General features: G+C 41.0%; 1 protein-coding gene across 2 annotated transcripts in view; it reads right to left on the bottom strand.

The window, feature by feature from the left end:
- Nucleotides 1-13,845, bottom strand: part of FGD6 (FYVE, RhoGEF and PH domain containing 6) — a 108,899-nt gene that overhangs the window by 92,907 nt on the left and 2,147 nt on the right. For both annotated transcript variants that reach the window (XM_082850163.1, XM_082850162.1), the window contains exon 2: nucleotides 7,256-9,680. In XM_082850163.1, coding sequence (XP_082706289.1) covers nucleotides 7,256-9,680 — 2,425 coding nt within the window. The remainder of the gene's footprint in view (nucleotides 1-7,255; nucleotides 9,681-13,845) is intronic.

The following is a 13,845-nucleotide window of genomic DNA, read 5'->3' on the forward strand; positions in this document are numbered from 1 at the left end:
AATTCAAATCAGAACTGCCTATCAGATTAAGGGGAAAAAAACAAAACAAAACCACGCTATTCTAAGTTTATTAAAAACCAAGTCTATACTTTAATTCCTAATGTTTCAAGTGATAATAACATATGCCAAAGTATATCAACTGTTATAAATATGTTACCAAGAAACTGACTTTAAAAAAATACATGATCTAAGTAAAACAAAGTTTTCAACAGAATCCACAGGAGCTAAAAGTACAAGCAGTTACATTATTTCAAACAGAAAAAGGCTAAATGTGTTTGTTTTCCTTTTATTTTTTATCCAAACATTCAGGGGAAACTGACTTGCTTTGTTCAGTGTTTATTATTTTACCTTTCCTGAAGCAGAAACCAAAACACTTTGATAAACGGGATAGTCTGGTAAACAGACCCTTCAATGTTACGGCTCAGAACCACTAATCCAGTTGCATTTCCATCTTTGCCCCTTTTTCCTGAAGTCACCACCACTATGCTTCAGTTTCTTTATATATTAAAGGGTAATAACACCTAATACAGCCTTACTCCAATTCACACTTACATGGAACCAGAATGGATGCATGTAAATATGAAGGGATGAGAAAACTGAATAAAAACTGCAGAAGACAGCTGTCCTTTCTGGAAATACTATCACAGTACTTTACTCCACGGAGAGTCTATTTTACAGACCCAATTTTTATAGCCCCGGTGATAGGCTGTCTTTGCCTGATGTCAAAACTACTTGCAAATACTCTTTTCCCTCCACAGATCCACAATTACCAGACCCAGACCAAACCACCAAAGTAGTTTTTCCATACCACCCAGAAGAAATTCGGCAGTTCCATTCTTGAACTTAACTTTTAAACTCAGTCTTTAATAAAAAGGTCAGCACTGCTTTGTAGCTTCCCACACCCAAAAGTACCATGACTCGACCTTCTCTTTGTACCTAATATAGTTTCAATAAAGTATTAAAATAAACAGGCTCATATAAACATGTCTATTTTTTAAATACAGGGCTTTCCCTAAATACCAAATTAATCTATGCAACTCCAGGAAAAGATGATGCATTTAAAAGAAATGTCTGGGAGAACACAGAAAGCTTACCAAAGTATCATACAAGCACAGGCATTACTTATGAATACCTGAAATCTGAATATACTCATCCCCTTATGTCTGAACAGGAGCCTGCATCTGGAATTCCCCTGAACCACCTGGAGGACTGGTGAGCCAAAGGTCATCTTCTCCACCTCTTCATCCTGTTCCCTCCTCCCTTAATATTTTCCTCATCAACACATTAACCTTTTCCTCTTTGGATACACCAGCATTTAAGTGTCATAAAAACGATTTATTTAACTTTATTGTTCTGTTTTAATGTTGTTGTCCCAGTCTCACTTCCTGTTACTTTCCATTGCGTTTTTCATATACTAACGATGCTCTTGTGGGCTGGCTGGGAACCCAACTCCTACTCTGGTTATTTCTACTGCAAAAATTCATTAGGTACCAAACATCCGACTAATATGATTAATCCATTCACAGACTGATGGATTGTCTGATTATCTTTATCTATCAGGTCCTTACAGGAATTAAAAATGCTTAGGAAAAGAATGAAGGCCCTCTTTGTCATCCTTCCCACATCTGCCCTTTCCCAAAAAGTTCATGTTGGGAATATTTCTCCAGAAAACAGGTCAGAATCTCATTTTGCAAAGCAATTTCTATCTCACTGATATTATTTTTTTTCAAGATTAAATCAAAGCCTTTATTAAACATACCTCCTTCAAACCACCTGTATTTAAACCTACACCCCTCTCCCAACTTGCGAACTGTTAGGGCTGTGTGTGTGTCATTGTCACCTGGAGGGTCAGATCCAGTTGGACCGTGCAATGCTAATGCTAAAAAGCCACGCCAAGATACACCACACTGGACACACCTCCATGGTCCTGTGCCCCAGCTCCACCTCCTTGTTCAGTGTGTTCATTTTTGAAAATCACTAATTTTTTTTTTTTTTTTTTTTGCGGTACTCGGGCCTCTCACCGTTGTGGCCTCTCCCGTAGTGGAGCACAAGCTCCGGACGCGCAGGCTCAGTGGCCATGGCTCACAGGCCCAGCCGCTCCACAGCATGTGGGATCCTCCCGGACCGGGGCACCAACCCGTGTCCCCTGCATCGGCAAGTGGACTCTCAACCATTGCGCCACCAGGGAAGCCCCACTGATATAATTTTTAATTGCAATTTTATGAAAACAAAATGAGAACCTTGGCTAAATTTTTAAAATACATATTTGATTTTTACTATTCAAAATTTAATAAAAACCTAGCAATGGAAAAACAATCATTTATCTCAAAAAATAATGCCACCTTTTTTCCCCCAAATGTGCAAATGTAAGCTATCTCGAAACAATGTATTTTTACCAAGGAAGACAGGATGCGTGTGTGTGTACACACAATCACAATGTAGGATGTTTGTTTTTCCATCTCTGGCTAAAAATATGCACTCTAAAAGTATAAAGTGACGTTCTATCACTTAAAAACATATATATTTGATAAAATATCACTTAATCTGTTTTGGCAAGAATGAAACCAAAGTAATGTAGTTGGACAAAATACTGCACTTTAACTAATTCCTAATACGTATTTAAAAGGAAAAAAGAAAAGCTTTACTGCCAAGAAATAAAATCCGCAGTTTCAAATGTAGGGTAAGTATGTAAACAAATAGATTTGCCAAACCTGTGTGGCTATGGTTCCAACACAAGAAACACAGAGTTAAAGAGCCATACAAATGTTTGATATTTCCTGAGCTGATGCTGAAAATAACTTACAGGAAAGGGCTGCTGTTGAGACACATGAGTCCCAACCCTCACCTTCTAAGCGAGCTTAATCTCACTGGTGCTATGACAACCATGGAAATGCTCATTAGGGGTTATTAATTTATACTTTCATCATTATATTAAAACCCAACAATACCACTAGATGGTAAATGCAACCCAAGAGACAGCTTCTAGACTGGGTCTGAAGATTTATGACACAAATGCCATAATGGGATTTGAGACTTGAAATACCATTCGGCAGCTCTTTAAGCCCAGTTTTGTGTTTAAAATAGGGAGAAAACAAACAATGAAGCTGCTCTTACCCAGGTTAGAAAATGACCTCCTAAATGCCAAATCCAATCTTGTCCATTTTATAAGCCTTAGGTCAAGTGTCACCATCTCTGTGAAGTCATGCACCCTGCGCGGGATATAACTCAGACAAAGCTTGGATTACCAAAACCATGTGTCCTATAACTGAGCCACCTCACTGGGCAGAAACTCCTAGGGAGGAGCACCCCCTTCCACCTTTGAATGCACAGTGCTTGACACATGGTCAGCCTTGTGCAGTAAATAAACTGAGGACTTGCTACATTACCCAGGAAAACCCAATTACCACACATTTTCTTCCAAGTGCTTATAATAAGGACAAACTAAAACAACAGAGGAAAACCCTGGAATGTTTCCAGGGAAAATTTTTCTTGGTTATAGAATCAAGAAATCAGCTACACTTTTAAGAGGAAAATTCCAATGTTTGGGCACGAATAGTTTGCGATTTGTCCCTAACTCTTTAATATCAGAGGCCCAAACTTGAGGAACTTCCTTATGGAAATCACACTTCTTAAATAACAGTAGTAAATGAGCACTCATCACCTTCATGCCAGTGAGAGAAAAAGGCCCACTGTCTGATAGTTGTTTTAGATTTATCATGTCTGAAACATATCAAGGAAGAGGGTAACTATACCCCAAACGCACTGGAATACTCCAAAGTGGCTCACAATCTTACTTCAGACAAAATTGCTTCTGAGAACCCAGAGCAATGGCCCAATGATGACTTACCTGGGAATACCTAAAGCTATGTTTCTTTGGCTTCACCCTCCTTCCCCTTGAGATTTGGCCGTTCAGCCTTCCTAGTGCCACTCCTTACCATCCAGGCCCCCTCCCTCAGTTTCTTACACTCAGGAGAAAGGAGACTGGGGAGGGTGAAAGGGGAGGGATAGGAATAATAAAGAAGAAAAGAGGGAAAGCAAATCCACTGCAGCCTAATTCCCAACCACCCAGCCCTTCCCTTCTCCTTATCACTCGCAGTGCCTTCAGTGCCTGACAGTCTTTCTCACCGCAAGCCCAGCCCCCAATTTCCTCATTTTTCCTTAGTCACCTCACCCTTTCCACAAACCCTGTAGCCTCAGAAGCAGCAGATTTGCTCCACTGACATCCCGGTGCTCAACTCCACCCTGGCCAACTCTCCTGCATCAGCACAAAGCACAGAGAGGAAGAATTTTCCTGGGAAGAGGGAAGGGGAAGCCAGTACCGTAATGGTTAATATAATTGGGGGACTAAACTGGGACCTTTACCACCATTTCCACAACTGTTTCCTTGGAAAACTCATGCTGAGTTCCAAATTATCATGAACTTTTAGAACACAATCCTTTTTGGAATTGGGGGCTGCCTGCAATTCTTTCCTGATAAGTTATAAACACGTTGTTATAAATTTGTAAATGTTAAGTAGTTGGATTCATGAAACATCTATACTCTAAAGAAGGTGACCATATGGGCTACCCCAAGCTTGGCCAATGTCTGTTTACTAATCCAGAATCTTCTTGGTTATATATGTAGACTCAGTAAAACTAGTGAGTCTGTGAATCAGTCCCCTCTGTTAAGATCCAAAACCTCTTCCCCGAGGCCTAAGAAACTGTTAAAGACACTCTCTTGATTCACTTCAGCAGAAGAATCTGCAACAGGGTTCATCTGTGTTTTTTCTTATCATTTTAGAAAACTAGGGTGTTGGATTTTGAGTTAATTACTCTAAAACACAGGTCTATATTTTCAACAGCCATATTCCCAAACAGGATTCCACGTGGATCCACTCAGCTCACCTGAAACGGATGCCCCACTTCTCATTTACCTTATTCTGGGCTGGCCAGGTGTCCTCCTCATGAAGGCTTGAATTTTGCTTTCTCCTTCTACGTGATGTTGTTTACAAAAGGTACAAGCTCCCAGGCAGAACTGTTAGTATGGCCCTATGACTGAAGGCTTTGGATTCCGCTGGCACATTTTAGGAATCTCAAGCCAGTTTAGGCCTCCCCGCTCCAGGCCTAAACAAAAATCTCCATGGAAAGCAAAATTCAAAAGCAGAGCTCACCCACTCCTCACCAGGCTGCCCTACTTGACAGCTTCAACCTGTCCAAAGCCGCCCTCGGTTTCCTGTGGCCTTGAGAAAGAACCCTCCTTATGAATGCCATCCAGCTGCACTGGCTGGCTGTGAACCTTAACCCCTTCCATGCTGGTTCCCCCCACCCGAGCAGCAGTGCCCTAAAGGCATAAGAACAAGTTCTAGAAGTTTATTGTGTTAGAGATAATGACAAACCCTTCAGATTAAGCCTGAGGGCCAACTGGAAACTTACACTAAGGGCCAAACCTCCAATTTCAAGGAAAAACTCTATCTTAGCTAAGGATAGTAGTATGTCACAAAGAAGCCAAATTCATTCCTTACATACACAAACACACACAAAATAATACACAAAAACTTGTTAAAAGGAGGGCAGTACCAACAAAATTGTTCCATGCTGAGAAAAGCAGGCATGAAAATAGACTTTTTTTTTTTTTTAAGTTGGATACTTAACTCCACTCTCCATTGAAATGTTTATGCCAAGGGAGAGGCTTTTGCCTAGGTACTAACATTCAGAAAGTAGACAGTTGTAAACAGAATGAAATCAGATATGAGAAAAGGAAGTAAGACAAGGAAGGTAAGTCTTTTATGGGTTAAAGGAGGAAGGGCAGAGAGGATTGAGTAAAGAAAAGTGCTAGGAGACCATCTGAAAGTGAAAACAATTTACTTTACTTGATGCGATTTTTGCTTAATAATTTGATTTATTCAATTCACCCAATAATCCTTTTTTTTTGAGCCCCTGCTATGTGCCACATGTGTTACTATTTCTACAGAAGTCCTATTTTAAGACCTAAGCACTCAAAGGCTTGAAGTTAGTAACCTAAGAATATGAAGACTTCAAAAAGGGTCTGTGTACTTCATGTTAAACACAAAACACTTTAAGTACAATGCCAAGGCTCCCGTTGTGACTAGGGAGAGAGAAGGAAGCTGCTTCCACAGTTACCTCCTTTCCCTCTCTTTCACTCATTCTCTCATTTACTCAACCACCATCTACTGATTCCTACTAAGACCCTTGCTTGGCCTTATGCAGGACAAAAAGATATGACCAGAACGCTTAGAGCTTAAAACCGAATACCAATCAGACAATTCTACCATAAATCAGACTGTGATAAAGGATACCACAGCATAATTGGAAAGTCAGAATAGGAAATAAACACTTCCCACTAAGTAAGTGTAGCAGCTTCATGATGCAAAGGGTTGCTGAGCAGGACCATCAAGAATGTGCAAGGTTTCGAAAACAAACAAACAAACAAACAAACAAAAAACCACATGGAAGGGCTTCCTTGGTGGCGCAGTGGTTGAGAGTCCGCCTGCCGATGCAGGGGACACGAGTTCGTGCCCCGGTCTGGGAAGATCCCACGTGCCGCGGAGCGGCTGGGCCCGTGAGCCATGGCCGCTGAGCCTGCGCGTCTGGAGCCTGTGCTCCACAACGAGAGAGGCCACAGGTTTCAGTTAAGACAGATGAAGTCGGTACACCAGAGGTAGGAAGTACACATACAAAAGTGAGAAAGGACAGTAATTATGTTTTTCCTGCATTTTTCCTATGTCTATCTGAAGTTGTTAATTAGCCTTCAACAAGCAAAATAACTAATCCTCAAAGAGTAGTGAATTTTGCAAATTTAGAGGTTTTACCTGACAAGGGCAACATAGGTAAACACAGATTTCAAAAACTTCACAGATTTCTTACACCTAGCAAATAAACCTCATTGAATTGGCCAGTTTCCTCCCGTAGGTTCTTGCTATGACTTCCAAGTTGGTGCTTTAGAGGAACTGGAATGTTTCTGTTCTAGGTGTTCCTTGTAGTACCTATACTACTACTACCACTGGTTCAAATTCTTTGAATCAGCTACTAAAATAAGTCAACTACATAAAGGCTGCATTGCAAACACCCATCCCGACTATATGATAAAAAGAGACTGCACTTTGGAAACAATTTAACATACGCTTAACTAAACCACTCCCTCAGGAAGTGATTTTTTTCCCACGTATGAGATCTTAACCTACCTCACAGGGCTGCTGAAGGTTAATTTCAGTGATGCAAGCAAAAGGGTGGTATCTGTCTGACACCTAAGTGTTACCTGGAATGCTGATGTCTGGGTGCAAGTTGCAGCTGGCCATCTGGAGCTTCATATGGCTCTTCTACCTCATACACATTTGCATCAGTGTCCTCCACACTGCTGGAATTCTGCCATTCCAGCTCTGGAGTTTTCCCCACGGTCATAATAAATGGCAAGTTCTCATACTCTGGTATTTCCTCATAATGGCGTATATTTTCATACTCCGGCGCACAGCCGCTTATAACAGATTTGCAAGGTGCCTGCGAGGATGACTCCCTGGAGAGCATTTGTTCATCCAAAGACTCAGCTCTTGGTCCATTAGCTGCACTGGTCTGGCCCCGCGACTTCTTCCTCTTCTTTTGGGATTCCAGGCTATAGTTATCTGCCGAATATGCCTTAATGGGTTTATTTCTCTTTTCTTCTACCAACAAGCCATGCCAATCACTTTCACTCCCTTTTCTCTCCCCACCCGCAAGGCTGCCTGAGGTTGCGTCTCCGAGTTGGCCACTCTTGGACCAAAATTTCTGGAAGTCACTCTTCATGAAACAGATGGACAGCTTCATGTTGAGCAACTTCTTTAAAGAGTTCTTCTTTTGAGAGTCTTTGCAAGGCTTAGTGCACCTTTCCACATCCACAGCAGATAATGACTTTGCTCTAGGCTTGGTCAGGGCAATGGGAGGCTCACTGTTTGAGGATACAGTAACAGACTTTAAGGATTCTGGGTTCCCTGAAAAGGGTATAATAGGATGAGGTAATTTCCACACTGGCTTCTCTGAAGCCCGTTTAGGCATATCAAAGGAGGACAACACACCACGGTTTTGGGCACATAAATGCTGAAGGTCATTTCTTTCTAAACCCTTCTCTGAACTTTTTTCTTCGTTTGAGGGATAAGAACTTTTCTCCACAAGCTCCTCTGAGGCAGCCTTTTTAAGCACTCCTGCAGCAGGTAAGCTGTGTCTTTGAGGTTTTTTGGGGACAATTCTTGAGGAACTTTCATCTTTTATCATAGATTCCTTTTGCAGTTGAGGGGCAGACACTCCCCGGTTACAGGCAGTAGGCAAATGTTCGGTGCAGGTTAATTTGAGTTGCTTGGGCAGGCTCATAGACAGAGTACTGCATCTTATAAAACTGGTCCTTTTGTCCACAGCAGGTGACATACTAGAACCATCTCCTGTCTTGTCAGAATTCAAATTAGAGTCTGTCTCTAAAGGAGATGCCATATTTTCAAAGGAAGATGTTTCAGGACTCAAAGGTTTTTGTGAATTGATTACGTTTTGTCTGTCACCGTTAAAGTCCACATTCAATTCACTTTTATTTCCTGGCTTCACTTTGTCCACCTGTTCCTGGTTACACAAAACATTCCGATGAAAAACACTGATTTTATTGTTTTTCAAACTATCTTCAAAAAGACAAAGAGAGCTACTGTCTACATTCTCTGGTTCTTCGTTACTTTCGCTAGGAGTATCTATCTGTTTCTGGCGTAATAGGCGTGCAGCACGTGTCTTTCTGGGCTTGGGAGTTGGAAATTTGGGGGTGTATGGCACTAAGTGAATTTCCAAGGGACCAAGGTCTTTGACTTCTGATTTCTTAATATCTCCATCTGAAGATAAAAAAGTACTCCTTTTACCATTTTCTAGAGCTTCTTGTTCAGATGAATGAAAGTGAGTGTTGCTTTTTTCATTGTCACCCTGACTAGCTTCAAAATTTTGAAATTCATCACTAGGAAGTTGTAGGTGGCAATGGTGATGATCAGAAACTTTTTCGAAGCTGGACAGAGACGGTGACAAATCTGCAAATTCAATTCTGAATTGTCTGTTGGAATTACAGCCATCACTCATTTCTGGACTGTCTGTGAATCTGTGCTTCTGTGGAAAAATAAAAGGTGACGTTCGTTGCGTTAAAACATCTTTGAGCTTCTCTTCCAGGATGCTTGCCTTTAAAACTACTTCACTCTGGCTCTTGATCTTTTCATCATTAGAATCACATTTACGCTGAGTTTTTATAGCTGAAGAGGACTCACCAATTTTATTATTTTCTAAATTTTCATGCATTTCCAGGGGCCCTAAGACAAGCTGCTTGACACACAAATTCTCTCTATTTCCAAGCTTATGGTTACACTCAGAACGGCAGGAACACATTGGTAAAATATAATCACTGCTCTGATGCCCTCTGTTTTTGCAGCTAGAGTTGTCAATGCTTTCAGGGGATTCCTGTTTATGCTCTTCCAGGTTCACGATGATTTTCCTTGATGGTGACCGCCTGATGTCTTGAATGGGTGAGGCCTTCAGCACTTTTGGTTTCGGAGCTATTGCTGGTTTGGTTTTCTTTGTTGACTGTGGAACACTAGAAACCACGATCTCAGGTTTAGGTGCAACAGGAGGTGGAGCTGGCTTATTATTTGCCACCACAAACTTTGGCTTGGGGGCCACTGGTGGCTTCTTAATCTCTAGAAAGGAAAAAAAAAATCTGATAACCAAAAAACCAAAGCATAAGATAAATGATTAAATTTGATGACATTTTTACTTTTGACAATATACTGAACTTTTTACTAGGTAGTTTATATTATTCAGAGTCTATTATTACTCTTGAAAATTCCTTAAATTGCCCTTCAGTTCCAGTACACATAGCTTTGGATATATTGTACATTGCTTAATAAGTCCAATACAGTTTTTCTTATAACTCTGGAATGGATTACCATATCTTCAGGCAACACTAAATGAAATACAGTAACTGGCTTCTGCTTGAGATCCGTATGTAGGAGAAGGCACTTCAGTTCATTTGCTGAGTGCTAAGAGTTGAATCTGCCTAAGGTTTATGTAGGATGCAACTCTTTAAGCTTCTCATGTGAATAAGTAGTACATATTCTTCTACCTCAATGACATACAGTAGAATTGTATGAATGCCCTTTATCAATGACCTATCCCACTAGAACCACAAAATAACCTAAAAAGGAATACAGAAATCAGAAATTTTCCAAACTGAAAAGTAATGATACTATAATATTTGAGGCTCTTGATAAGGTTGGCATTTTTTCTGTGCAGGGGTTGTCAAATCGGAATTTTCACTATAATCCTTCACTGAGCTTTATTTTTAAAAAGTCACAGGCCTACGCTCTACCCCAGGTGATTACGCTGTGTACCCTTCATTTATAACCACTATTCTAGTGCATTTAAAAGATGATCATAATTCCTATTGTAGCAATTCTTTCTTGGCATTATGTAAAAAGAACTCAATGAGCACCTATTACACTGTGCTAGATTTGCAAAAATCTGCTACTAACCTACAGGAACCTAAATAAAAGGTTCACACAGGGCCTCCCTGGTGGCGCAGTGGTTGACAGTCCACCTGCCGATACAGCGGACACGGGTTCGTGCCCCGGTCTGGGAAGATCCCATGTGCCGCACAGCGGCTGGGCGTCCGGAGCCTGTGCTCCGCAACGGGAGAGGCCACAACAGTGAGAGGCCTGCGTACCGCAAAAAGAAAAAAAAAAAAAGCTTCACACAAACGACCTATAAAATGAAGTTACACAGATTCTGAACATCCTCATTTTAAACGTTCTTTTATGTTTTTCTACCTATACTATCACTTATCACCCCATCATATTTCCCAAGACAAGGTAAAACGTATTTTATCTTATACTTCTTATACTTATGTTTGTTCCTCCAACAGGATCTAACGCTTAATGAAAACTTAGTTAGTGAAAAACATAAACATAAACCTTTCAAAATATCATCTGCTGGACATTGTTTAAGTACTTGAATACACAGAGGCTTCAATTCTTCACTTGGTGAGGAGTTTCTTTTCAACAAAGGAAATTAGTCATAACACTCCAACCCGGGAAGATATTACAGGGACATGAGTAGTGAGGAAAATAAAAGAGTAGGGTGCTCTACTTCCTTTTACCAACCGAGGAAGAATTTCTCAAACCCCTAATACTCTGTTCAACCAAGATCACCTGATGACAGATGCCTTCTCATTCAATTCCTCAGGATAATGTTATAATAAAAAAGATATGAAGTATTTCCAAAATGACAATACAAATTCCCAACACCATGCAATTTCGTTGTGTTCAATAAGCGTGTTATTATTGTTTTCTTAGGTAGAAAAAATTTTAAAACCATTCAAAGCCTAATGATAAACCTTGGTGTAATGGTCTATTAAACTCCTGACATATAAAGTCAAGTCTTAAGAAAAAGTATGAATGCCCTAGGCCTCTTACCTCCCATCTTAATCAAGATAAGGAAAACAGACAGACCATCACACTGATTTCATTTCTGTAAGCATTCTGAAAACATCCTACCTCTGGGCATTTTGAAGGAATTAAAAAAAAAAAGATATCAGTTCTGTAACATGGAAAGAGTTCTGGAGATTGGCTGCACAGCAGTATGAATGTACTTAACGCTACTGAACTGTACACTTAAAAATAGTACAGATGGGGGCTTCCCTGGTAGCGCAGTGGTTGAGAGTCTGCCTGCCGATGCAGGGGACACGGGTTCGTGACCCGGTCTGGGAAGATCCCACGTGCCGCGGAGCAGCTGGGCCCGTGAGCCATGGCCGCTGAGCCTGCACGTCCGGAGCCTGTGCTCTGCAATGGGAGAGGCCACAACAGTGACAGGCCCGCGTAACCTAAAAAAAAAAAAAAAATAGTACAGATTGGGGGCTTCCCTGGTGGCGCTGCGGTTGAGAGTCTGCCTGCCAATGCAAGGGACGCAGGTTCAAGCCCAGGTCTGGGAGGATCCCACATGCCGCGGAAGAACTGGGCCCGTGAGCCACAACTACTGAGCCTGCGCGTCTGGAGTCTGTGCTCCGCAACAAGAGAGGCCGCGACAGTGAGAGGCCCGCATACCGCGATGAAGAGTGGCCCCCGCTCGCACAACTAGAGAAAGCCCCCGCACAGAAACGAAGACCCAACACAGCCAAAATAAATAAAATAAAATAAATAGTATAGATGGTAAATGTATGTTAGGTGTATTTTACCAAAACTAAAAACAACAAACAAAAAAAACCCTGTCTCATTAATCTTTTACTTTCTGAATCTTAGAGCCTTTTCAAAAGCTTCAGGGTCATTTACCCAACCACTTTTTGCTATTTTAGTTCAATCATTTTTCATAAATCTCTGTTCTTGGTGTCCTAGAAATTCAATTAACTATATGAATTATGGTCAATTACCAACAGATATAGCGCAGCATCATGTACCTAACTGCCTCAACACATACTCACTGAATTAAAGAACTGCGAGCTTTGGCTTAGCTAACCGTGTATTGGAGGAGGCCAATAACATAACTGGGTGTGCCTCTGTGGAGAACTGGTTGCCTCAGTTTCCTTACTTGCAAATGAGGGAGCTGAACAGATCTCTAAAGCCTAAATGATTCTGAGATGGTAACTTCAGGAGATATCTGCTTCAGGAGAACCCTTAGATTCTCTAGCCACTTTGCCCTGTGTGATTTTTCTTCCGTGTACCTCCCTCTGTCTTCACCACTAGAAGGCAAACTCCAGGAGGGCAGGTACTTTGTCTCTTTGCTGTATCCCCAATGCTAAACATAGGGCCTGGGAACAGTCAGAGCTGCCACATACGCATAGTCTTTACTATATCTCAATAACAAGATATTTCTTTAAATAGAAATCAATATCCACTTAAATGTAGAATATTTTGAAAAGTTAACAGGAATCAACTTCAATAGGATTACTGAATAAGTTCTTTTTTAAAATTTATTTATTTATGGCTGCGTTGGGTCTTCGTTGCTGCGCACAGGTTTTCTCTAGTTGCGGCGAGTGGGGGTTATTCTTCTTCTTTTTTTGGGGGGGGTTATTCTTCTTAGTGGTGTGCGGGCTTCTCATTGTGGTGACTTCTCTTGTTGTGGAGCACGGGCTCTAGGCGTGCAGGCTTCAGTAATTGTGGCACGTGGGCTCAGTAGTTGTGGCTTGTGGGCTCTAGAGTGCAGGCTCAGTAGTTGTGGCGCCACGGGCTTAGTTGCTCCACAGCATGTGGGATCTTCCCAGACCAGGGCTTGAACCAGTGTCCCCTGCATTGGCAGGTGGATTCTTAACCACTGTGCCACCAGGGAAGTCCCTAAGTTCTTAATTATTAGTAGGAACAAGTGTTCAACTAAGTCATAGAATAGCAATATTTGAAGTCCTTCATCATTATTATTTTTTTTATTTTAAAATTATTTCTTTATGTTTTAGTGGCTCTATTTTGAAAGAAACACAGCTCAAAAAATAACAAGCCTTTATATTATGGTCTGCTCCAATGTCAAACTCTTGAAATAAGTGCACGATGTTTGGAAATGGATCCAGCACCTTTGGATATTAATACTGTATCAACAGTCAGACCCAAAGCTTTTTAGAGCATAGCAGCAAATCTTTTATTTACACAGCTGTTTGGCTCCAGGGAAAAATAAGGTAAGAAAGTAAAGCACTAGTACCATTTTACTAACAATTACAAACACACTCATCATCTATTACTCATCATCTATTACACACAGATGGCGGCGGTCCACGTGCAACACTTTCTTAGCTATTGGACCAGCCAAAAAGCAAAGCACAGCACATGTACACCGAGACCTGTACATGTTCAAAAATATATGAAATATATTTCTATAATTATCTCT

The sequence above is a fragment of the Leucopleurus acutus genome, assembly GCF_964270905.1.
Source record: "Leucopleurus acutus genome assembly, chromosome: 11".
Lineage (NCBI taxonomy): Eukaryota > Metazoa > Chordata > Mammalia > Artiodactyla > Delphinidae > Leucopleurus > Leucopleurus acutus.